We start from the raw sequence: 27,381 nt of genomic DNA, 5'->3' as shown, positions 1-27,381 counted from the left end.
GAGGGGGCGCGGGAATATCCACAGTGGGGGCAATAAGTGTCTGATCCGCTGATGATTTGTAGTTTCCCCTGCACAGAGATCGGTAATCTCACCGTAGATAACGTAGAATCTGAGATAAAATCCGGAGAACTGTAGGATTGTGACATCAGAAGGGAGGATTACATGGAATAAACTAGAAAAACGGAACGTAATTACCGAGGTCAGACGATCCCAGGAGATCTTCACCAAGTTTAAACGCCAAATCTATCTATCTATCCATCTATCTATCTATCTACACTACTGTTCAAAAGTTTAGGGGCACTTAGAAATTTCCTTATTTTTGAAAGAAAAGCACAGTTATATCCAATGAAGCTAACATTAAATGATTCAGAGATACACTCTATACATTGTGAATGTGGTAAATGACTATTCTAGCTGCAAACCTCTGGTTTGTATTGCAATATCTTCATAGGTGTATAGAGGCCCATTTCCAACAACCATCACTCCAGTGTTCTTAAGGTACTTTGTGTTTGCTGTGTAAGAAGGCTAATGGATGGTTAGAATACCCTTGAAAACCCTTGTGCAAGTATGTTAGCACAGCTGAAAACAGTTTGGCTGATTAGAGAAGCTATAAACCTGACCTTCCTTTGAGCTAGTTGAGAATCTGCAGCATTACATTTGTTGGTTCCATTAAACTCTCAAAATGGCCAGAAAAAAAGAACTTTCATGTGAAACTCGACAGTCTATTCTTGTTCTTAGAAATGAAGGCTATTCCATGCGAGAAATTGCCAAGAAACTGAAGATTTCCTACAACGGTGTGTACTACTCCCTTCAGAGGAGAGCACAAACAGGCTCTAACCAGAGTAGAAAGAGAAGTGGGGGCCGCGCTGCACAACTGAGCAACAAGACAAGGACATTAGAGTCTGTAGTTTGAGAACTCGACGCCTCACAGGTCCTCAACTGGCAGCTTCATTAAATAGTACATGCAAAACGCCAGCGTCAACGTCCACAGTGAAGAGGTGACTCCGGGATGCTGACCTTCAGGGCAGAGTGGCAAAGAAAAAGCCATATCTGAGACTGGCTAATAAAAGGAAAAGATTAATATGGGCAAAAGAACACAGACATTGGACAGAGGAAGATTGGAAAAAAGTGTTATGGACAGACGAATCCAAGTTTGAGGTGTTTGGATCACACAGAAGAACATTTGTGAGATGCAGAACAACTGAAAAGATGCAGGAAGAGTGCCTGACGCCATCTGTCAAGCATGGTGGAGGAAATGTGATGGACTGGGGTTGCTTTGGTGCTGGTAAAGTGGGAGATTTGTACAAGGTAAAAGGGATTTTGAATAAGGAAGGCTATCAGTCCATTTTGCACCTCCATGCCATACCCTGTGGACAGCGGTTGATTGGAGCCAATTTCATCCTACAACAGGACAATGACCCAAAGCACGCCTCCAAATTATGCCAGAACTATTTAGGGAAGAAGCCGGCAGCTGGTATTCTGTCTGTAATGGAGCGGCCAGCGCAGTCACCAGATCTCAACCCCATTGAGCTGTTGTGGGAACAGCTGGACTGTATGGTGCGCAAAAAGTGCCCATCAAGCCAAACCGACATGTGGGAGGGGCTTCTGGAAGCATGGGGTGAAATTTCTCCAGATTACCTCCGCAAATTACCTGCTAGAATGCCAAAGGTCTGCAATGCTGGAACTGCTGCAAAGGAGGATTCTGTGCCGAAAGCAAAGTGTGTTATCTATCTGTTATCTATCTATGTATTATCTATCCGTTATCTATTTATCTATTATCCATGCATCCATTGTGTCTCTGGGCTTCTCGGTGTTGCTGGTGTGGGCAGACTCTTCTCCACTGATGAGCCGACTTCCGTGGCGCCGCTTCTCTCTGGCCGGTTTCCCTGCTCTCCGACGCCGTCCCCTGCTACCACATTGTGTCACTGACAATAGCGCTCTCCTCTCTGTTGCTAGGATACTCCATTCCGACTCCCCCTGAAGCGCTGCTCCGTGGTGGGGAATGGTGGGATACTGAAGGGGAGCAGGTGCGGCAAACAGATCGATGAGGCCGATTTTGTTATCCGGTATGTGAGATTTTAGAGTGAAAATTCCAGAAACATCCATAAGTCGCTGAATATACTGCTCTAGTATAACCTGGGAACCTTCTGGCTGTATATACAGCGCCTTGAAAAAGTCTTCACACCCCGTGAACTTTTCCACATTTTTTTCTTTACATCCACAAACTTCCATGTTTGTTACTGATATTTTCTATGACACAAAGTAATAAGCATTAGTGACGTGTAAAGGAAATGGTAAGGGGTGTACTAATTATTCTACAAGTATAAATCTGGTGATTGTGCATTAGTATTCAGCCCCCCTGTAGTCTGATGCCCCTAAATAACATCCTGAGTGACCGATCACCCCCAGAAGTCACATCATTAGTACACTGCGTCCCCCGGGGGGATTTCTCCTCAGCATAAGGACACCTGTTCTGTGAAGGCCTCAGAGGTTTGTGTAAGAACATTAAGGATCAAACAACATCATGAAAACCAAGGAGCTCACCAGACAGGTCAGGGATAAAGTGGTGGAGAGGAGGAATGCAGGGTTAGGTTATAGAAAATAGCCCAAGCTCTGAACATCAAACCATCATCAAAACATGGAGGGAGCATGGCCCAACAGCAAACCTCCCAAGACATGGTCGTCCACCTAACCTGACCTCCCAAGCAAGGAGAGCACTAAGGAGAGAAGCCACCGAGAGGCCCATGGTCACTGGAGGAGCTGCAGAGATCCACAGCTCGGGGGGGAATCTGTCCACAGGACAACTATTAGGGTATATTCCCACGGTCAGTAAATGCTGCGGGTTGGGCTCTGTACAACTGCAGCGTCAAACCCACAGCGTCCAGATGTTACAGCACAATGGATGGATTTCATGAAATCCAATCTCTACTGTGTGTCCTGAGACGCCTCCGGCATCCCTGTGGAGACGCACATGCGGCGCATCTTTCCAGACCGCAGCATGTCAATTTATGAAGTGGAGACGCGCAGTCTCCGCTGCATAACTTTCCCATAGACTTTCAATAGATGCGGTAAACCCGCATTATCTTTATAGTCACATGCACATTAAGTGCGGGAACGCTGCTTACTACACATGTGTACTAATTTAATTAATGTCTTCCCTTGTTTCACCTGGAAGTTCACCTACACTGCAGTTCTCATGATGATCTGAGCTGATCGCGAGAACTGCAGTGACCGCCAGGGACCAAGCTATCTCCGGTGATCATCTTCAAGCTCCGCTGTGTCTGGATGTCAGGCTGGATGGTGGCATAATGCCACCATTCAGCCAAAGGTATCCAGATGTAGCAGAGCAGGATTGTCTCGGGACAGGATGTATATCTTCTCAGCGTACAGGTATGGTATACTGTTGCTTTTTAATTTTATTTCTCTTCCAGGAGACTAGGGCTTCAGTGGAAAAGACGATGCAGTAAGTATGGTTTAGTTAAGATCTATTAAAGGAGTCTGTGTCATTATTTCAACTAAATGACTTTATTCTGGGTGTGTCTTTATTTACCATGTAACTATAGGATTAGTAATGGTTAGGTGTCTTATAGATGCTTCTCCATTACTAAGCCGTGGACTTGATGTCACCTGACAATACAAAGGTGATATCAACCCCACAAATATGAACCCCACTTGCCATTGCTACAGGACAAGTGGGAAGAGCCGGGTTAATGTGCCAATTGGGGGCGGCTGCGGGCCACTATTTTAAGGCCGGTGAGGGCTAAAATCCATGGGCCTCGCCAGCCTGAGAATACCAGTCCTAGTAGTCTGCTTTACTCTGACTGGGTAACAAAATTAGGGGGACCCCCACGCTATTTTTTTTTTTTTTTTTGAGTTGATCCCACTATTTTTGCTAACCATCCAAGGTAAGCAGACTGCTTCGGCCTGGAATTATCAAGCTGGTAAGATTCTTGGATATTGGATCCTTACCAGCCTGAAATACCAGCCCCAGCTGTCTGCTTTACTCTGGCTGGTTAACAAACATAGGAGGACCCCACGCTATTTCTTTTATAAATTATTTATTAAAAAGAAGGGGCCCTCTCTCTGTGCTTTCCTCCACTTCCTGTGTCTTGTACTTCCGGCTGTGTCACAACATTCACCATTAAATTAGTACACAGTGTAGTGAGCTGCATTCCCCGCACTTAATACACATGTGACTAGGAAGATAATGTGGTTTTACCGCATCTAATGATAGTGAATGTGTAATTTACACGGCGGAGACAGAGCGTCAGTGCTACATAAATAGACATGTTGCGGTCTGGAAAGACTCGTCGCATGTCCGACTCTGCGGGTGAGCCGTGAGCATCGGTGGCACATAGTGGAGATGGGATTTCTTGAAATCCTGAAATCCCATCCACTATGCTGTAACGATGAAGATTTGGTGTAGATTTCACCTGCGTCAAATCCTGAATAAATACTGAGCCATTCCTCATCGTGTGCGCCACAATTCTACCTTTTGTGGAACAGGAGCACCCATGTAGGGGACACAGCGAGTACCGTGGGTGCGGAAAGTCTTCAGACCCCTTTACATTTTTCTCTCTTTGTTTCATTGCAGCCATTTGGTAAATTCAGAAAAAATCATTTTTTCCTCATTAATGTGCACTCTGCTCCCCATCTTCACTGAAAAAAACAGAAATGTAGAAATTTTTGCAAATTTATTAAAAAAAGAAAAACTGAAATATCCCATGGTCATAAGTATTCAGCCCCTTTGCTCAGACACTCATATGTAAGTTCCCATGCTGTCCATTTCCTTGTGATTCTCCTGGAGATGGTTCTACTCCTTCATTGGAGTCCAGCTGTGTGTAATTACACTGATAGGACTCGATGTGTAAAGGCGCACACCTGTCTATATAAGACCTCACAGCTCACAGTGCATGTCAGACCAAATGAGAATCATGAGGCCAAAGGAACTGGCCAAGGAGCTCAGAGACAGAATTGGGCCAAGGCACAGATCTGGCCAAGGTTACAGAAGAATATCTGCAGCACTCAAGGTTCCTAAGAGCACAGTGGCCTCCATAATCCTTAAATGGAAGAAGTTTGGGACCCCCAGAAGTCTTCCTAGACCTGGCCGTCCAGCCAAACTGAGCAATCGTGGGAGAAGAGCCTTGGTGAGAGAGGTAAAGAAGAACCCCAAGATCACTGTGGCTGAGCTCCACAGATACAGTAGGGAGATGGGTGAAAGTTCCACAAAGTCAGCAATCACTGCAGCCCTCCACCAGTCGGGCCTTTATGGCAGGGTGGCCCGACGGAAGCCTCTCCTCAGTGCAAGACATATGAAAGCCCGCATAGAGTTTGCTAAAAAACACATGAAGGACTCCCAGACTATGAGAAATAAGATTCTCTGGTCTGACGAGACGAAGATAGAACTTTTTGGTGATAATTCTAAGCGGTATGTGTGGAGAAAACCAGGCACTGCTCATCACCTGCCCAATACAATCCCAACAGTGAAACATGGTGGTGGCAGCATCATGCTATGGGGGTGTTTTTCAGCTGCAGGGACAGGACGACTGGTGGCCATCGAAGGAAACATGAGTGCGGCCAAGTACAGAGATATCCTGGATGAAAACCTTTTCCAGAGTGCTCTGGACCTCAGACTTGGCTGAAGGTTCACCTTCCAACAAGACAATGGCCCTAATCACACAGCTAACATAACAAAGGAGTGGCTTCAGAACAACTCTGTGACCATTCCTGACTGGCCCAGCCAGAGCCCTGACCTAAACCCAATGGAGCATCTCTGGAGAGACCTGAAAATGGCTGTCCACCAACGTTCACCATCCAACCTGACGGAACTGGAGAGGATCTGCAAGGAAGAATGGCCGAGGATCCCCAAATCCAGGGGTGAAAAACTTGTGGCATCATTCCCAAGAAGACTCATGGCTGTACTAGCTCAGAAGGTGCGTCTCCTCAATACTGAGCAAAGGGTGTGAATACTTATGACCATGGGAGATTTCAGTTTTTCTTTTTCTTATAAATTTGCAAAACTCTACATTTCTGTTTTTTTAAGTCAAGATGGGGTGCAGAGTGCACATTAATGAGGAAAAATGAACTTTATAGAATTTTCCAAATGGCTGCAATAAAACTAAGAGTGTCAAATGTAAAGGGGTCTGAATACTTTCCGTACCCACTGTATGTGGAGGAAGGGGCTCTGGTCAGAGGAGACCATAGAAAAACTTTTGGGATAAATAGAAAGCATTGTGTGACAGAAAACTAATACTGCACATCACCCCTAAAACACCATCCTCACCGTCAAACATGGTGGCATCCTGCTGCTTTTCTTCAGCAGGGGCAGGGAAGCTGGTCAGAGGTGATAGAAAGATAGATGGAGCTAAATACAGGGCAATCCTGGAGAAAAACCTGTAACAAGCTGCAGAAGATGTGAGACTTGGGCATAGATTCACAGCAGAGAAAGGTGAGACAGACCCCAAAAGACTGCCGAGAAAGGTGGGAGAAACAGAACCCAAAAGACTGCAGCAGTAACTAGAGCAAGAGGTGGTTCTACAAAGTACTGACTTAGGCTGAATACAAATGCACAATGTCATAATGTTCAGATTTATATTTGCACAATAATTAGTACACCCTTTATCATTTCCTTTACCCATCACAAATACTTGTTACTTTGTGTCACAGAAAATTCCAATAACAAACATGGAAGTTTGTGGCTGTAACGTGAAAAAATGTGGAAACGGGGTGTCAAGACTTTTTCAAGGCTCTGTATATGTGTACAGTTGCTATAACCTGGGCATCTCCTGTATATAATTATATATGTACAGCTGGTATAACCTGGGTATCTCCTGTATATAATTATATACAGTCATATGTTAAAGTTTGGGCACCCCTATTAATGTTAACCTTTTTTTCTCTATAACAATTTTGGTTTTTGCAACAGCTGTTTCAGTTTCATATATCTAATAACTGATGGACTCAGTTATATTTCTGGATTCAAATGAGGTTTATTGTACTAACAGAAAATGTGCAATCTGCATTTAAACAAAATTTGACCGGTGCAAAAGTATGGGCACCTCAACATAAAAGTGACATTAATATTTCGCAGATCCTCCTTTTGCAAAAATAACAGCCTCTAGTCGCTTCCTGTAGCTATTAATGAGTTCCTGGATCCTGGATGAAGGTATTTGTGACCATTCCTGCTTACAAAACAATTCCAGTTCAGTTAAGTTTGATGGTCGCCGAGCATGGACAGCCCGCTTCAAATCATCCCACAGATGTTCAATGATATTCAGGTCTGGGGACTGGGATGGCCATTCCAGAACATTGTAATTGTTCCTCTGCATGAATGCCTGAGTAGATTTGGAGCGGTGTTTTGGATCAGTGTCTTGCTGAAATATCCATCCCCTGCGTAACTTCAACTTCGTCACTGATTCTTGCACATTATTGTCAAGAATCTGCTGATACTGAGTTGAATCCATGCGACCCTCAACTTTAACAAGATTCCTGGTGCCGGTATTGGCCACACAGCCCCAAAGCATGATGGAACCTCCACCAAATTTTACTGTGGGTAGCCAGTGCTTTTCTTGGAATGCTGTGTTTTTTAGCCTCCATGCATAACGCCTTTTTGTATGACCAAACAACTCAATCTTTGTTTCATCAGTCCACAGGACCTTCTTCCAAAATGTAACTGGCTTGTCCAAATGTGCTTTAGCATACCTCAGGCGACTCTGTTTGTGGCGTGCTTGCAGAAACGGCTTCTTTCACATCACTCTCCCATACAGCTTCTCCTTGTGCAAAGTGCGCTGTATTGTTGACCGATGCACAGTGACACCATCTGCAGCAAGATGATGCTGCCGGTCTTTGGAGGTGGTCTGTGGATTGTCCTTGACTGTTCTCACCATTCTTCTTCTCTGCCTTTCTGATATTTTTCTTGGCCTGCCACTTCTGGGCTTAACAAGAACTGTACCTGTGTTCTTCCATTTCCTTACTATGCTCCTCACAGTGGAAACTGACAGGTTAAATCTCTGAGACAACTTTTTGTGTCCTTCCCCTGAAAAGCTATGCTGAATAATCTTTGTTTTCAGATCATTTGAGAGTTGTTTTGAGGAGCCATTGATGCCACTCTTCATAGGAGAAGCAAATAGGAGAACTACTTGCAAGTGGCCACTTTAAATACCTTTCCTCATGATTTGATACACCTGGCTATGAAGTTCAAAGCTCAATGAGGTTACAAAACCAATTTAGTGCTTCAGGAAGTCAGTAAAGAGCAGTTAGGAGTGTTCAAATCAAGAAAATGATAAGGGTGCCCATACTTTTGCACCGGTCCAATTTTATTTAAATGCAGATTGCACATTTTCTGTTAGTACAATAAACCTCATTTGAATCCAGAAATATAACGGAGTCCATCAGTTATTAGATATATGAAACTGAAATAGCTGTTGCAAAAACCAAAATTGTTATAAAGAAAAAAGGTTAACATTAATAGGGGTGTCCAAACTTTAACATATGACTGTGTATATATATATATATGTACAGCCGGTATAACCTGGACATCTCTTGTATATAATTATATATGTACAGCCGGTATAACCTGGGCATCTCCTGTATATAATTATATATGTACAGCCGGTATAACCTGGGCATCTCCTGTATATAATTATATATGTACAGCTGGTATAACCTGGGTATCTCCTGTATATAATTATATATGTACAGCCGGTATAACCTGGACATCTCTTGTATATAATTATATATGTACAGCCGGTATAACCTGGGCATCTCCTGTATATAATTATATATGTACAGCCGGTATAACCTGGGCATCTCCTGTATATAATTATATATGTACAGCTGGTATAACCTGGGTATCTCCTGTATATAATTATATATGTACATCCTGTATAACCTGGGCATCTCCTGTATATAATTATATATGTACAGCCGGTATAACCTGGGCATCTCCTGTATATAATTATATATGTACAGCCGGTATAACCTGGGCATCTCCTGTATATAATTATATATGTACAGCTGGTATAACCTGGGTATCTCCTGTATATAATTATATATGTACATCCTGTATAACCTGGGCATCTCCTGTATATAATTATATATGTACAGCCGGTATAACCTGGGCATCTCCTGTATATAATTATATATGTACAGCTGGTATAACCTGGGCATCTCCTGTATATAATGATACATGTACAGCCGGTATAACCTGGGCATCTCCTGTATATAATTATATATGTACAGCCGGTATAACCTGGGCATCTCCTGTATATAATTATATATGTACAGCCGGTATAACCTGGGCATCTCCTGTATATAATTATATATGTACAGCTGGTATAACCTGGGCATCTCCTGTATATAATTATATATGTACAGCTGGTATAACCTGGGCATCTCCTGTATATAATTATATATGTACAGCTGGTATAACCTGGGCATCTCCTGTATATAATGATACATGTACAGCCAGTATAACCTGGGTATCTCCTGTATATAATTATATATGTACAGCCGGTATAACCTGGGCATCTCCTGTATATAATTATATATGTACAGCCGGTATAACCTGGGCATCTCCTGTATATAATTATATATGTACAGCTGGTATAACCTGGGTATCTCCTGTATATAATTATATATGTACATCCTGTATAACCTGGGCATCTCCTGTATATAATTATATATGTACAGCCGGTATAACCTGGGCATCTCCTGTATATAATTATATATGTACAGCCGGTATAACCTGGGCATCTCCTGTATATAATTATATATGTACAGCTGGTATAACCTGGGCATCTCCTGTATATAATTATATATGTACAGCTGGTATAACCTGGGCATCTCCTGTATATAATTATATATGTACAGCTGGTATAAACTGGGCATGTCCTGTATATAATTATATATGTACAGCTGATATAACCTGGCCATCTCCTGTATATAATTATATGTACAGCTGGTATAACCTGGGCATCTCCTGTGTATAATTATATATGTACAGCTGGTATAACCTGGGCATCTCCTGTATATAATTATATATGTACAGCCGGTATAACCTGGGTATCTCCTGTATATAATTATATATGTACAGCTGGTATAACCTGGGCATGTCCTGTATATAATTATATATGTACAGCTGATATATAATTATATACAGGAGATGGCCGGGTTATACCGGCTGTACATATATAATTATATACAGGAGATGCCCAGGTTATATGTACAGCCGGTATAACCCGGCCATCTCCTGTATATAATTATGTATGTACAGCTGGTATAACCTGGGCATCTCCTGTGTATAATTATATATGTACAGCCGGTATAACCTGGGCATCTCCTGTATATAATTATATATGTACAGCTGGTATAACCTGGGCATCTCCTGTATATAATTATATATGTACATCCTGTATAACCTGGGCATTTCCTGTATATAATTATATATGTACAGCTGGTATAACCTGGGTATCTCCTGTATATAATTATATATGTACAGCCGGTATAACCTGGGCATCTCCTGTATATAATTATATATGTACAGCCGGTATAACCTGGGTAATAATCCTCGTCCCGTGCCGCTCTCTCGCAGGTGTAATCTGCCTCCTCTGGGCAGTGACTACAGTCTGGATGTCGGACTGAAGACGCAGCTGGTGACTGTGAACCCCTCCATTATAGATAAAAGGTATTGGTTGTTACCCCTCCCCTGCTGCCATCATACTGGACAGAGCTCGGTGACTCTGGGGGTTTCCTGTGGTTTTTGGGGTTCAGACCTGTTTGGGTTTTTCCTGACATTAGAAATCCAGAAGGAGATCAGAGGGGTCTGGTATGAAGTGTCCACATCCTCCGGGGTCTCTGCAGCCACAGATGCACAGGAAGAGTCTGCAGGGTGGGAGCGGAGGTCACAGGGAGGATGGAAACTTCCAGGGGTCAGAAAGTGGTCACAGATGGAGATGAGACCAGAGAGGGGGGGACCGGGGGTCTCAGGACTAATCCCACCCTCCACGTGTGACTCCCATCATGGCACATGCAATGTATACACTGAACCCCGTTACATCTATTATATCTCCTTCCTCTCCCCCGCTGTATGCCCTCTGTCTGTTCTCCTGATATCCCCCCCCCACTGTATGCCTTCTGTCTGTTCTCCTGATACCCCCCCGCTGTATGCCTTCTGTCTGTCCTCCTGATGCCCCCCCGCTGAATGCCTTCTGTCTGTCCTCCTGATATCTCCCCCACTGTATGCCTTCTGTTTGTCCTCCTGATGCCCCCCGCTGTATGCCTTCTGTTTGTCCTCCTGATGCCCCCCGCTGTATGCCTTCTGTCTGTCCTCCTGATGCCCCCCGCTGTATGCCTTCTGTCTGTTCTCCTGATACCCCCCGCTGTATGCCTTTTGTCCTCCTGATATCTCCCCCACTTTATGCCTTCTGTCTGTCCTTCTGATGGCCCCCGCTGTATGCCTTCTGTCTGTCCTCCTGATGCCCCCCGCTTTATACCTTCTGTCTGTCCTCCTGATGCCCCCCCGCTGAATGCCTTCTGTCTGTCCTCCTGATATCCCCCCCGCTGTATGACTTCTGTCTGTCCTCTTGATACTCCCCGCTGTATGACTTCTGTCTGTCCTCCTGATACCCACCTGCTGTATGACTTCTGTCAGTCCTCCTGATACCCCCCCGCTGTATCCCTTCTGTCTGTCCTCCTGATATCTCCCCCACTTTATGCCTTCTGTCTGTCCTCCTGATGGCCCCCGCTGTATGCCTTCTGTCTGTCCTCCTGATATCCCCCCCCGCTGTATGACTTCTGTCTGTCCTCTTGATACTCCCCACTGTATGACTTCTGTCTGTCCTCCTGATACCCACCTGCTGTATGACTTCTGTCTGTCCTCATGATACCCCCCTGCTGTATGACTTCTGTCTATCCTCTTGATATTCTCCACAGTATGACTTCTGTCTGTCCTCCTGATACCCCCCCCGCTGTATGCCTTCCGTCTGTCCTCCTGATATCCCCCCGCTGTATATTTTCCGTCTGTCCTCTTGATACCCCCGCTGTATATCTTCCGTCTGTCCTCCTGATATCCCCCGGCTGTATGACTTCTGTCTGTCCTCCTGATACCCCCCACTGTTTTTCTTCTGTTTGTCCTCCTGATACCCCCCACTGTATACCTTCCGTCTGTCCGCCTGATATCCCCCTGCTGTATACCTTCCATCTGTCCTCGCGATACCCCCCGCTGTATACCTTCCGTCTGTCCTCCTGATATCCCCCGCTGTATACCTTCCGTCTGTCCTCCTGATATCCCCCGCTGTATACCTTCCGTCTGTTCTCCTGATACCCCCCCGCTGTATGCCTTCTGTTTGTCTTCCTGATATCCCCCACTGTATACCTTCTGTCTGTCCTCCTGATGCCCACCCGCTGAATGCCTTCTGTCTGTCCTCCTGATATCCCCCCCTGCTGTATGACTTCTGTCTGTCCTCTTGATACTCCCCACTGTATGACTTCTGTCTGTCCTCCTGATACCCATCTGCTGTATGACTTCTGTCTGTCCTCATGATACCCCCCTGCTGTATGACTTCTGTCTGTCCTCTTGATATTCCCCACAGTATGACTTCTGTCTGTCCTCCTGATACCCCCCCGTATGCCTTCTGTCTATCCTCCTGATATCCCCCACTGTATACTTTCCGTCTGTTCTCCTGATACCCCCCCACTGTATGCCTTCCGTCTGTCCTCCTGATATCCCCCCGCTGTATATTTTCCATCTGTCCTCTTGATACCCCCGCTGTATATCTTCCGTCTGTCCTCCTGATATCCCCCGGCTGTATGATTTCTGTCTGTCCTCCTGATACCCCCCACTGTTTTTCTTCTGTTTGTCCTCCTGATACCCCCCACTGTATACCTTCCGTCTGTCCACCTGATATCCCCCTGCTGTATACCTTCCATCTGTCCTCGCGATACCCCCCCGCTGTATACCTTCTGTCTGTCCTCCTGATATCCCCCGCTGTATACCTTCCGTCTGTCCTCCTGATATCCCCCGCTGTATACCTTCCGGCTGTTCTCCTGATACCCCCCCGCTGTATGCCTTCTGTTTGTCCTCCTGATATCCCCCCGCTGTATATCTTCTGTCTGTCCTCTTGATACTCCCCACTGTATGACTTCTGTCTGTCCTCCTGATACCCACCTGCTGTATGACTTCTGTCTGTCCTCATGATACCCCCCTGCTGTATGACTTCTGTCTGTCCTCTTGATATTCTCCACAGTATGACTTCTGCCTGTCCTCATGATACCCCCCTGCTGTATGACTTCTGTCTGTCCTCTTGATATTCCCCACAGTATGACTTATGTTTGTCCTCCTGATACCCCCCCGTATGCCTTCTGTCTATCCTCCTGATATCCCCCACTGTATACTTTCTGTCTGTTCTCCTGATACCCCCCCACTGTATGCCTTCCGTCTGTCCTCCTGATATCCCCTCGCTGTATATTTTCCATCTGTCCTCTTGATACCACCGCTGTATATCTTCCGTCTGTCCTCCTGATATCCCCCGGCTGTATGACTTCTGTCTGTCCTCCTGATACCCCCCACTGTTTTTCTTCTGTTTGTCCTCCTGATACCCCCACTGTATACCTTCCGTCTGTCCTCCTGATATCCCCCTGCTGTATACCTTCCACCTGTCCTCGCGATACCCCCCGCTGTATACCTTCCGTCTGTCCTGATATCCCCCGCTGTATACCTTCCATCTGTCCTCCTGATATCCCCCGCTGTATACCTTCCGTCTGTTCTCCTGATACCCCCCGCTGTATGCCTTCTGTTTGTCCTCCTGATATCCCCCCGCTGTATATCTTCCGTCTGTCCTCGTGATAGCCCCCGCTGTATACCTTCCGTCTGTCCTCCTGATATCCCCCGCTGTATACCTTCCGTCTGTTCTCCTGATACCCCCCCGCTGTATACCTCCTGTCTGTCCTCCTGATACCCCCCCCGCTGTATACCTCCTGTCTGTCCTCCTGATACCCCCCACTGAGCGTCTTCTGTCTCCCCCTTCCTCCATCTTCTCCCCATCGTGGACCCCTGCCTCTTGCATGTACTCTGCAGTGCTGAGAACACACAGTGTAGTATTGGGGGTCTGCAGATCCCGACAGGAACATTTGTTCCTCTCGCCTGCGGCCTCTTCTGCAAACGATTCATTAATTACATTTCTAGTGAAGTTTTCCGTCCGCGGCTCCGGCTATTGGGCGGTGATCGGAGTGAGCAGGAAGGTGACACCAGACCCGCGGTGCAGGGTTTCCGAACGATCGGGGGTCACAGCCCCGCTGTGCTGCTCACTCTGATCATGGAGCAAGATGAAGGATCCACCTGACGGAGCTGTGTACAGAAAACGGTGTGAGCACCCTGCAAAGGAGTCCTGGAGAGCGGCAGTGCCCCGATATAACATAGGACATGTAGCATCCTGCAGATGGGTCCTGGAGAGTGGCAGTGCCCTTATATAACATAGGACATGTAGCATCCTTCAGAGGGGTCCTGGAGAGCGGCTGTGCCCCGATATAACATAGGACATGTATCATCCTGCAGAGGAGTCCTGGAGAGCGTCAGTTGTTTTGAGTTCATTTTTCCCTTCACCATTGAGTTTTGATGAACTCCCTCCTCTGGTGAAGGAAGGTAGTGAGACTGATTACCAAACACCTGGGCAGCTAGATGATAACTGGGTGGCTGGAATTGAGGACTGGATATAAGGCTGCCGACGCCCTTCTTCCTGGCTGGTGATTTTCCTGCTGGATTCTTGGAGACCAGTCTGATTCCTGTGTCTCAAAGCTAAGTTTTTCTGCTCTGCTTTGTACTCTTCAGTTTTGTTTTTGTTTTGCCTTGTTTTTTGGGAGTTCTGCCATCCCCGGCCGGGGGTGAGCTGAATTCCATTTTTGTCTCTGATCTGTTGATCTTTTGCTCTGTCTTCAGAATATACCTGAGTGCTGATATAGTCTTTTGAAGCCTAGCGACTTCAGGGCCTGTTTTTCCTATCAGTCGGTTGGCTCATTTTGATAGGGTTTTTGCGGATGGCAGACAGCAGCTTTCCTATCCTGTCCTATGTAGTTAGCTTGGGCCCCATCATTTGCTCAACCTATCTTTCTATCTGTGTTCGTGTTTTCATCTTGCTTCACCGTCATTATATGTTGGGGGCTGCCTATTGCTTTGGGGTCTGCTCTGGGGCAGTTTAGTTTTTCCCCTTTCTGTCTTTAGGCTATGTAGTTCTCCGGCTGTGATCGAGGGGTCTAGGGCATCGTAGGAACCCCCCACAGCTACTGCTAGTTGTTGTGGATAGGTTCAGGGGTCTGCAATCCGATAGCTGCCAACCTCTCTGGTTTTTCTGGACTTAGCTGGCATTTTGTTTTTTCCTCCTTCGGTGACTCATCATAACAGAATCACCGGCCATACCGCAGATCCTAGGGTACTCAATAGCAGGAGAGAATTGTAAAAAAAAAAAGTGTCAGAATTTTTTTTTTTTTGTGTGCATATTTTTTCCTCTATATCTCTGAGGCCGTAGGGGGAATTTTTCTCTCAATGGAGATGAAGCAATTGTCTGATCGTGTGGAGCAGCTCGCTGCTGAAGTGCGGGGAATTTCCGCCTATCTTGCTCATTCACATGCTGCTGAACCAAAGATTCCTACTCCTGATGTGTTTTTTGGGGATCGGTCTAAATTCTTGAATTTCAAGAATAATTGTAAATTATTTTTTGCCTTGAAGCCTAACTCGTCGGGGAACTCCGCGCAGCAGGTTAAAATTGTCATCTCTTTGCTGCGCGGCGATCCCCAGGATTGGGCGTTTTCTTTGAAACCTGATGATCCTATTCTGAATAATGTGAACACATTTTTTCAAGCCTTAGGGTTGTTGTATGATGAACCTAATGCTATTGATCAGGCTAAAAAGACCCTGTTGGCATTAAGCCAGGGTCGGGATTCGGCAGAGTTGTACTGTCAAAAATTCCGAAAGTGGGCGGTCCTTACTACCTGGAATGATAGTGCATTGGCAGCTCTCTTTCGGAAGGGTTTGTCAGAAACTGTAAAAGATACTATGGTGGGATTTCCTGTTCCCTCTGGTCTTGACGATTCTATGTCATTAGCCATTCAGGTGGATCGGCGTTTACGTTAGTGCAGGACTGCACGAGAGATCTTGCCACCTGTTGAACAAATGTCTGAACCTATGCAATGTGATGGGGTTTTGTCTAGGGCGCAACGTCAGGAGTTCAGAAGGCATAATAAGCTGTGTTTTTTTTGTGATAGGTTCTCTAAGATGGTCCATCTTGTACCACTCCCTAAGTTGCCGTCTTCCTCTGAGTTGGTGCCCCTGTTTTTGCAACAGGTGGTTCGCTTGCACGGGATTCCTGAGAACATTGTATCTGACAGAGGAGTTCAGTTTGTGTCTAGATTTTGGAGGACTTTCTGTTCCAAGATGGGAATTCAGTTGTCCTTCTCCTCTGCGTTTCACCCTCAGACCAATGGGCAGACAGAGAGAACAAACCAGACCTTGGAGTCGTATTTGAGATGTTTTATTTCCGCTGATCAGGATGATTGGGTTTCATTTTTGCCCTTGGCCGAATTTGCTTTAAATAATAGAGCTAGTTCTGCCACTTTGATGTCACCTTTTTTTGTAACTTTGGTTTTCACCCTCGATTTTCTTCAGGGCAGGTGGAGCCTTCTGCCTGCCCAGGTGTTGACACTGTGGTGGAGAGAATGCACCAGATCTGGGACCAAGTGGTGGATAAGTTATCTCTCTCCCAGGAAAAGGCCCAGCGGTTTTCCAACCGGCGTAGGACCGTTGGTCCCCAGTTTAAGGTGGGTGATATGGTTTGGTTGTCATCAAAAAATATCGCTATGAAGGTGGCTTCTCCTAAGTTTAAGCCTAGATTTATTGGACCTTACAAGATTTTGGAGATTATTAATCCGGTCTCTTTTCGTTTGGCTCTTCCTGTCACATTTAAAATTCATAATGTGTTTCATAAGTCCTTGTTGAAGAGGTTTGTTGAACCAGTAGTTCCTGTGGTGGCACCTCCTGACCCTATATTGGTTGAAGGTAACATGGAATATGAGGTAGAGAAGATACTGGATTCCCATCTGGCTAGACGGAGACTTCAGTATTTGGTTAAGTGGAAGGGTGATGAACTCCCTCCTCTGGCGAAGGAAGGTAGTGAGACTGATTACCAAACACCTGGGCAGCTAGATGATGACTGGGTGGCTGGAATTGAGGACTGGATATAAGGCTGCCGACGCCCTTCTTCCTGGCTGGTGATTTTCCTGCTGGATTCTTGGAGACCAGTCTGATTCCTGCATCTCAAAGCTAAGTTTTTCTGCTCTGCTTTGTACTCTTCAGTTTTGTTTTTGTTTTGCCTTGTTTTTTGGGAGTTCTGCCATCCCCGGCCGGGGGTGAGCTGAATTCCATTTTTGTCTCTGATCTGTTGATCTTTTGCTCTGTCTTCAGAATATACCTGAGTGCTGATATAGTCTTTTGAAGCCTAGCGACTTCAGGGCCTGTTTTTCCTATCAGTCGGTTGGCTCATTTTGATAGGGTTTTTGCGGATGGCAGACAGCAGCTTTCCTATCCTGTCCTATGTAGTTAGCTTGGGCCCCATCATTTGCTTAACCTATCTTTCTATCTGTGTTAGTGATTTCATCTTGCTTCACCATCATTATATGTTGGGGGCGGCCTATTGCTTTGGGGTCTGCTCTGGGGCAGTTTAGATTTCCCTTTCTGTCTTTAGGCTATGTAGCTCTCCGGCTGTGATCGAGGGGTCTAGGGCACCGTAGGAACCCCCCACGGCTACTGCTAGTTGTTGTGGATAGGTTCAGGGGTCTGCAATCCGATAGCTGCCAACCTCTCTGGTTTTTCTGGACTTAGCTGGTATTTTGTTTTTTCCTCTTTCGGTGACTCATCATAACAGGCAGTGCTTCAATATAACATAGGACATGTAGCATCCTGCAGAGGGGTCCTGGAAAGCGGCAGTCCCCCTATATAACATAGGATATGTAGCATCCTGCAGAGGGGTCCTGCGGAGTGGCAGTGCCCCGATATAACATAGGACATGTAGCATCCTGCAGAGCGGCAGTGCCCCGATATAACAAAGGACATGCAGCATCCTGCAGAGGGGTCCTGGAGAGCGGCAGTGCCCCGATATAACATAGGACATGTAGCATCCTGCAGAGGGGTCCTGGGGAGCGGCAGTGCCCCGATATAACAAAGGACATGCAGCATCCTGCAGAGGGGTCCTGGAGAGCGGCAGTGCCCCGATATAACATAGGACATGTAGCATCCTGCAGAGGGGTCCTGGGGAGCGGCAGTGCCCCGATATAATATAGGACATGCAGCATCCTGCAGAGGGGTCCTGGGGAGCGGCAGTGCCCCGATATAATATAGGACATGTAGCATCCTGCAGAGGGGTCCTGGGGAGTGGCAGTGCCCCGATATAACATAGGACATGTAGCATCCTGCAGAGGGGTCCTGGGGAGCGGCAGTGCCCCGATATAACAAAGGACATGCAGCATCCTGCAGAGGGGTCCTGGAGAGCGGCAGTGCCCCGATATAACATAGGACATGTAGCATCCTGCAGAGGGGTCCTGGGGAGCGGCAGTGCCCCGATATAACAAAGGACATGCAGCATCCTGCAGAGGGGTCCTGGGGAGCGGCAGTGCCCCGATATAATATAGGACATGTAGCATCCTGCAGAGGGGTCCTGGGGAGTGGCAGTGCCCCGATATAACATAGGACATGTAGCATCCTGCAGAGGGGTCCTGGGGAGCGGCAGTGCCCCGATATAACATAGGACATGTAGCATCCTGTAGAGGGGTCCTGGGGAGCGGCAGTGCCCCGATATAATATAGGACATGCAGCATCCTGCAGAGGGGTCCTGGGGAGCGGCAGTGCCCCGATATAATATAGGACATGCAGCATCCTGCAGAGGGGTCCTGGAGAGCGGCAGTGCCCCGATATAATATAGGACATGCAGCATCCTGCAGAGGGGTCCTGGGGAGCGGCAGTGCCCCGATATAATATAGGACATGTAGCATCCTGCAGAGGGGTCCTGGGGAGTGGCAGTGCCCCGATATAACATAGGACATGTAGCATCCTGCAGAGGGGTCCTGGGGAGCGGCAGTGCCCCGATATAACATAGGACATGTAGCATCCTGTAGAGGGGTCCTGGGGAGCGGCAGTGCCCCGATATAACATAGGACATGTAGCATCCTGCAGAGGGGTCCTGGGGAGTGGCAGTGCCCCGATATAACATAGGACATGTAGCATCCTGCAGAGGGGTCCTGGGGAGCGGCAGTGCCCCGATATAACATAGGACATGTAGCATCCTGTAGAGGGGTCCTGGGGAGCGGCAGTGCCCCGATATAACATAGGACATGTAGCATCCTGCAGAGGGGTCCTGGAGAGTGGCAGTGCCCCGATATAACATAGGACATGTAGCATCCTGCAGAGGGGTCCTGGGGAGCGGCAGTGCCCCGATATAACATAGGACATGTAGCATCCTGTAGAGGGGTCCTGGGGAGCGGCAGTGCCCCGATATAACATAGGACATGTAGCATCCTGCAGAGGGGTCCTGGGGAGCGGCAGTGCCCCGATATAATATAGGACATGTAGCATCCTGCAGAGGGGTCCTGGGGAGCGGCAGTGCCCCGATATAATATAGGACATGTAGCATCCTGCAGAGGGGTCCTGGGGAGCGGCAGTGCCCCGATATAACATAGGACATGTAGCATCCTGCAGAGGGGTCCTGGGGAGCGGCAGTGCCCCGATATAACATAGGACATGTAGCATCCTGCAGAGGGGTCCTGGGGAGCGGCAGTGCTCCGATATAACATAGGACATGTAGCATCCTGCAGAGGGGTCCTGGGGAGCGGCAGTGCTCCGATATAACATAGGACATGTAGCATCCTGCAGAGGGGTCCTGGGGAGCGGCAGTGCCCCGATATAACATAGGACATGTAGCATCCTGCAGAGGGGTCCTGGGGAGCGGCAGTGCCCCGATATAATATAGGACATGTAGCATCCTGCAGAGGGGTCCTGGGGAGCGGCAGTGCTCCGATATAACATAGGACATGTAGCATCCTGCAGAGGGGTCCTGGGGAGCGGCAGTGCTCCGATATAACATAGGACATGTAGCATCCTGCAGAGGGGTCCTGGGGAGCGGCAGTGCTCCGATATAACATAGGACATGTAGCATCCTGCAGAGGGGTCCTGGGGAGCGGCAGTGCTCCGATATAACATAGGACATGTAGCATCCTGCAGAGGGGTCCTGGGGAGCGGCAGTGCCCCGATATAACATAGGACATGTAGCATCCTGCAGAGGGGTCCTGGGGAGCGGCAGTGCCCCGATATAATATAGGACATGTAGCATCCTGCAGAGGGGTCCTGGGGAGCGGCAGTGCCCCGATATAACATAGGACATGTAGCATCCTGCAGAGGGGTCCTGGAGAGCGGCAGTGCCCCGATATAACATAGGACATGTAGCATCCTGCAGAGGGGTCCTGGGGAGCGGCAGTGCTCCGATATAACATAGGACATGTAGCATCCTGCAGAGGGGTCCTGGGGAGCGGCAGTGCCCCGATATAACATAGGACATGTAGCATCCTGTAGAGGAGTCCTGGGGAGCGGCAGTGCCCCGATATAATATAGGACATGTAGCATCCTGCAGAGGGGTCCTGGGGAGCGGCAGTGCCCCGATATAACATAGGACATGTAGCATCCTGCAGAGGGGTCCTGGGGAGTGGCAGTGCCCCGATATAACATAGGACATGTAGCATCCTGCAGAGGGGTCCTGGGGAGCGGCAGTGCCCCGATATAACATAGGACATGTAGCATCCTGCAGAGGGGTCCTGGGGAGCGGCAGTGCCCCGATATAACATAGGACATGTAGCATCCTGCAGAGGGGTCCTGGAGAGCGGCAGTGCCCCGATATAATATAGGACATGTAGCATCCTGCAGAGGTGTCCTGGGGAGCGGCAGTGCCCCGATATAATATAGGACATGCAGCATCCTGCAGAGGGGTCCTGGAGAGTGGCAGTGCCCCGATATAACATAGGACATGTAGCATCCTGCAGAGGGGTCCTGGGGAGCGGCAGTGCCCCGATATAACATAGGACATGTAGCATCCTGCAGAGGGGTCCTGGGGAGCGGCAGTGCCCCGATATAATATAGGACATGTAGCATCCTGCAGAGGGGTCCTGGAGAGTGGCAGTGCCCCGATATAACATAGGACATGTAGCATCCTGTAGAGGGGTCCTGGGGAGCGGCAGTGCCCCGATATAACATAGGACATGTAGCATCCTGCAGAGGGGTCCTGGAGAGTGGCAGTGCCCCGATATAATATAGGACATGTAGCATCCTGCAGAGGGGTCCTGGAGAGCGGCAGTGCCCCGATATAACATAGGACATGTAGCATCCTGCAGAGGGGTCCTGGAGAGTGGCAGTGCCCCGATATAACATAGGACATGTAGCATCCTGCAGAGGGGTCCTGGGGAGCGGCAGTGCCCCGATATAATATAGGACATGTAGCATCCTGCAGAGGGGTCCTGGAGAGTGGCAGTGCCCCGATATAACATAGGACATGTAGCATCCTGCAGAGGGGTCCTGGGGAGCGGCAGTGCCCCGATATAACATAGGACATGTAGCATCCTGCAGAGGGGTCCTGGAGAGCGGCAGTGCCCCGATATAATATAGGACATGTAGCATCCTGCAGAGGGGTCCTGGAGAGTGGCAGTGCCCCGATATAACATAGGACATGTAGCATCCTGCAGAGGGGTCCTGGGGAGCGGCAGTGCCCCGATATAACATAGGACATGTAGCATCCTGCAGAGGGGTCCTGGAGAGTGGCAGTGCCCCGATATAACATAGGACATGTAGCATCCTGCAGAGGGGTCCTGGAGAGCGGCAGTGCCCCGATATAACATAGGACATGTAGCATCCTGCAGAGGGGTCCTGGAGAGCGGCAGTGCCCCGATATAACATAGGACATGTAGCATCCTGCAGAGGGGTCCTGGAGAGCGGCAGTGCCCCGATATAACATAGGACATGTAGCATCCTGCAGAGGGGTCCTGGAGAGCGGCAGTGCCCCGATATAACATAGGACATGTAGCATCCTGCAGAGCGGCAGTGCCCCGATATAACATAGGACATGTAGCATCCTGCAGAGGGGTCCTGGAGAGCGGCAGTGCCCCGATATAACATAGGACATGTAGCATCCTGCAGAGGGGTCCTGGAGAGCGGCAGTGCCCCGATATAACATAGGACATGTAGCATCCTGCAGAGCGGCAGTGCCCCGATATAACATAGGACATGTAGCATCCTGCAGAGGGGTCCTGGGGAGCGGCAGTGTCCCGATATAACATGGGAGATAGGTAAATGACATTGTTAGATCTCCACCTTTTTCCCCGTGTGTCACATAGTAAGACTTCCCCCCTCCTCTTGGGGGTGCTGCAGGTTGTGGCCCCTAATCTCAGCCCCGTTAGGTAGAGGCTCACTCGCCTCCATGTTCTGGACCTTTACCCTGCAGTCGCCCATTCTGACCAGTGTCCCCTTTTCCTCCAGGTTCCAGAACTTACTGTGGTCCCGGAGGTCCTTTGTGGAGACTCTGAAGATCTACAAGTCCAGTTTTGTCTACATGCCGGCGTTCTCCATGCGCCATGGCACCGAGCCGTCCTTGAGAGTGTACTACACCCTCTCCGACTTCAGCGCCAACCAGTCCGTGCTGTTCGCCAACCCCAACTTCCTGCGCAACGTTGGCAAATTCTGGAAGAACAAGGGCGTCCACTCCAAGCGCCTGTCCACCGGCCTCTTCATGGTCAGCGCCGCGCTGAGCCTGTGTGAGGAGGTCACCGTCTACGGCTTCTGGCCCTTCCAGATAGACCTGAAGGGGAGTCCAATCCGGCACCACTACTATGATGATGTCCCGCCGCTCAGGGGCTTCCACTCCATGCCTGAGGAGTTCCTGCAGCTCTGGATACTGCACAAGTCGGGGGTCCTGCGGGTGCAGCTTGGACATTGTAACTCGGAGGAGCCTCAATGAAAGTGACCACTATGGGGCGCTGCGAGGACACCCCTGGATCTGCACCCCGTGGTGGTCCGCACCCTGCCATGGTCTGCACTGGATATAACGACTAAAGTGCCAAATCCCCGTGCCCCTGAGTGGGTGTGGAGCTCCAGGCAAACCTCTGAATTTTGTATCTTTTGTTTTGGCTGCTGATTTTAGTTTTTTTTTATTTTTTAGAAATGAATGTACAATTACAAAAAATAAAAATTAAGACGCGAGCGTCCGGCACCAGCAAGCGCCCAGCAACAGTAGGCGTCCAGCACCAGCAAAGCACCCAGCAACAGCAGGCTCCGGCGACCGTCCTGCATCGGCGAGGGTCCGTCTGCGGTGAGTGTCCTGCACCGGCGAGCGTCCTGCTTCGGTGAGCGTTAGGCACCGGCGAGCGTCCTGCTCTGACGAGCGTCCTGCACTGGCGAGTGTCTGGCTCCGGCGAGCATTCGGCACCAGCGACTGTCCTGCACCGGTGAGCGTCTGGCACCGGCGACCGTCCTGCACCGGCAAGCGTTCAGCACTGTCGACCGTCCCGCATCGGCGAGCGTCTGGCATCGGCGGCCGTACTGCACTGGCGAGCGTCCGGCACCAGCGACCGTTCTGCACCGGCGATCGTCCTGCATCGGCGCCCATCCTGCACTGTCGACCGTCCTTCTCCGGCGACCGTCCTGCTTCGGTGAGTGTTAGGCACCGGTGAGCATCCTGCTCTGACGAGCCTCCTGCACTGGCGAGTGTCTGGCTCCGGCGAGCGTTTGGCACCGGCAACCGTCTTGCACTGTCGACCGTCCTTCTCCGGTGACCGTCCTGCACTGGCGACTGTCCTGCACCGGCGACCGTCCTGCACTGGCGAGCGTTCGGCATCGGCGGCCGTCCTGCACTGGCGAGCGTTCGGCATCGGCGGCCGTCCTGCACTGGCGAGCGTTCGGCATCGGCGGCCGTCCTGCACTGGCGAGCGTTCGGCATCGGCGGCCGTCCTGCACTGGCGAGCGTTCGGCATCGGCGGCCGTCCTGCACTGGCGAGCGTTCGGCATCGGCGGCCGTCCTGCACTGGCGAGCGTTCGGCATCGGCGGCCGTCCTGCACCGGCGAGCGTTTGGCACTGTCGACCGTCCTGCACTGGCGAGCGTTCGGCATCGGCGGCCGTCCTGCACTGGCGAGCGTTCGGCATCGGCGGCCGTCCTGCACTGGCGAGCGTTCGGCATCGGCGGCCGTCCTGCACTGGCGAGCGTTCGGCATCGGCGGCCGTCCTGCACTGGGAGCGTTCGGCATCGGCGGCCGTCCTGCACTGGCGAGCGTTCGGCATCGGCGGCCGTCCTGCACTGGCGAGCGTTCGGCATCGGCGGCCGTCCTGCACTGGCGAGCGTTCGGCATCGGCGGCCGTCCTGCACCGGCGAGCGTTCGGCATCGGCGGCCGTCCTGCACTGGCGAGCGTTCGGCATCGGCGGCCGTCCTGCACCGGCGAGCGTTCGGCATCGGCGGCCGTCCTGCACTGGCGAGCGTTCGGCATCGGCGGCCGTCCTGCACTGGCGAGCGTTCGGCACTGTCGACCGTCCTGCACTGGCGAGCGTTCGGCACTGTCGACCGTCCTGCACTGGCGAGCGTTCGGCACCAGCTTTTTCATTTCACAGATGCCAGGACTTTGATCTGCCTTGATTTGGCGTCAGACCGTTTGTATGCTTTTTGCGTACGTAGGGTGCGGGGCGGGTGAGGGAGAGCGCGGCGCTGCATGATGCCATCGGCGCTCTCGCTGTCGTCCAGTGGCAGTCTGTGCTCACCGTCTTCAGGACGGGTCACTGCACGTCTGCATCTGTGTTCTCCGCATGCGTGTTCTATGTGTGTGGCGGTTGTGAATGGGGAAAAAATGTGAAGGATTTCAGGGATTTATTACGTTGCGGCCGGGTAGATCGGCGCCGGCGCGCTCCTGTTACGATTGTTTTCTACTTTCCTTGTGCCACACAGCGGCTTGTGGTGACCGCTACGTTGGTTTCTTTCGATGCACTGATACATTGTAACATTTCCTCTGCGGTGGAATGGACTTCCTAACCTTTGTTCCGGCCAGCGCTATCTTAGCAATCAGAGTGGTGCACGGTCCGCCGGCGCTAATACGGACTGACAGCCGCCAGGTCTGTGGCGTAACGCGGACTGATCGGGGGTCTCCCTTCAGGCTCAGTTTCCCCCAGATGCAGAAGGAGCTCGTAGGTCTTGATTACTGCACGAGATTTGTATAATGCGCAGCATGACGATATAATCCAGCGCTATTCTTACCAGACGTAGAAGCTCGCGTCCATCCTGCAATAACCACAGAACTGTTCACTGGACGAGGCGAAACCACGGCCTGCGGCATTGTGACGAATAAAATGTGAAACCATTGTCCACCCTGAATGTGTTATCTGTGATTTTACCCCAGAGCTGCACTCACTATTCTGCTGGTGCAGTCACTGTGTACATACATTACATTACTGATCCTGAGTTACATCCTGTATTATACTCCAGAGCTGCACTCACTATTCTGCTGGTGCAGTCACTGTGTACATACATTACATTACTGATCCTGAGTTACATCCTGTATTATACTCCAGAGCTGCACTCACTATTCTGCTGGTGCAGTCAATGTGTACATACATTACTGATCCTGAGTTACCTCCTGTATTATACTCCAGAGCTGCACTCACTATTCTGCTGGTGCAGTCACTGTGTACATACATTACATTACTGATCCTGAGTTACCTCCTGTATTATACCCCAGAGCTGCACTCACTATTCTGCTGGTGCAGTCACTGTGTACATACATTACTGATCCTGAGTTACATCCTGTATTATACCCCAGAGCTGCACTCACTATTCTGCTGGTGCAGTCACTGTGTACATACATTACATTACTGATCCTGAGTTACATCCTGTATAATACTCCAGAGCTGAACTCACTATTCTGCTGGTGCAGTCACTGTGTACATACATTACATTACTGATCCTGAGTTACATCCTGTATTATACCCCAGAGCTGCACTCACTATTCTGCTGGTGCAGTCACTGTGTACATACATTACTGATCCTGAGTTACATCCTGTATTATACCCCAGAGCTGCACTCACTATTCTGCTGGTGCAGTCACTGTGTACATACATTACTGATCCTGAGTTACATCCTGTATTATACCCCAGAGCTGCACTCACTATTCTGCTGGTGCAGTCACTGTGTACATACATTACATTACTGATCCTGAGTTACATCCTGTATAATACTCCAGAGCTGCACTCACTATTCTGCTGGTGCAGTCACTGTGTACATACATTACTGATCCTGAGTTACCTCCTGTATTATACCCCAGAGCTGCACTCACTATTCTGCTGGTGCAGTCACTGTGTACATACATTACTGATCCTGAGTTACATCCTGTATTATACCCCAGAGCTGCACTCACTATTCTGCTAGTGCAGTCACTGTGTACATACATTACATTACTGATCCTGAGTTACATCCTGTATAATACTCCAGAGCTGAACTCACTATTCTGCTGGTGCAGTCACTGTGTACATACATTACATTACTGATCCTGAGTTACATCCTGTATTATACCCCAGAGCTGCACTCACTATTCTGCTGGTGCAGTCACTGTGTACATACATTACTGATCCTGAGTTACATCCTGTATTATACCCCAGAGCTGCACTCACTATTCTGCTGGTGCAGTCACTGTGTACATACATTACTGATCCTGAGTTACATCCTGTATTATACCCCAGAGCTGCACTCACTATTCTGCTGGTGCAGTCACTGTGTACATACATTACATTACTGATCCTGAGTTACATCCTGTATAATACTCCAGAGCTGCACTCACTATTCTGCTGGTGCAGTCACTGTGTACATACATTACTGATCCTGAGTTACCTCCTGTATTATACCCCAGAGCTGCACTCACTATTCTGCTGGTGCAGTCACTGTGTACATACATTACTGATCCTGAGTTACCTCCTGTATTATACCCCAGAGCTGCACTCACTATTCTGCTGGTGCAGTCACTGTGTACATACATTACTGATCCTGAGTTACATCCTGTATTATACCCCAGAGCTGCACTCACTATTCTGCTGGTGCAGTCACTGTGTACATACATTACATTACTGATCCTGAGTTACATCCTGTATAATACTCCAGAGCTGCACTCACTATTCTGCTGGTGCAGTCACTGTGTACATACATTACTGATCCTGAGTTACCTCCTGTATTATACCCCAGAGCTGCACTCACTATTCTGCTGGTGCAGTCACTGTGTACATACATTACTGATCCTGAGTTACCTCCTGTATTATACCCCAGAGCTGCACTCACTA

At 49.1% G+C, this 27,381-nt stretch overlaps 2 protein-coding genes across 2 annotated transcripts in view; both read left to right on the top strand.

The window, feature by feature from the left end:
* ST8SIA1 (ST8 alpha-N-acetyl-neuraminide alpha-2,8-sialyltransferase 1) overlaps positions 1-23,292 on the top strand; it is a 41,071-nt gene extending 17,779 nt beyond the window's left edge. Inside the window, exons 3-5 of the mRNA XM_073565101.1 lie at positions 1,957-2,066; positions 10,592-10,684; positions 22,556-23,292. Coding sequence (XP_073421202.1) covers positions 1,957-2,066; positions 10,592-10,684; positions 22,556-23,033 — 681 coding nt within the window. The 3' untranslated portion in view covers positions 23,034-23,292. The remainder of the gene's footprint in view (positions 1-1,956; positions 2,067-10,591; positions 10,685-22,555) is intronic.
* Positions 23,237-27,381, top strand: part of LOC141078358 (sulfotransferase 6B1-like) — a 186,728-nt gene continuing 182,583 nt past the window's right edge. Inside the window, exon 1 of the mRNA XM_073565102.1 lies at positions 23,237-23,384. Within this exon, the coding sequence (XP_073421203.1) occupies positions 23,237-23,384 (148 nt within the window). The remainder of the gene's footprint in view (positions 23,385-27,381) is intronic.

Source organism: Dendrobates tinctorius, unplaced genomic scaffold (genome assembly GCF_039654945.1).
Source record: "Dendrobates tinctorius isolate UK_male_01 unplaced genomic scaffold, ASM3965494v1 ptg000540l, whole genome shotgun sequence".
Lineage (NCBI taxonomy): Eukaryota > Metazoa > Chordata > Amphibia > Anura > Dendrobatidae > Dendrobates > Dendrobates tinctorius.
Note: the sequence above shows the minus strand (reverse complement) of the source record. Positions and strands in the feature narration are given on the sequence as shown.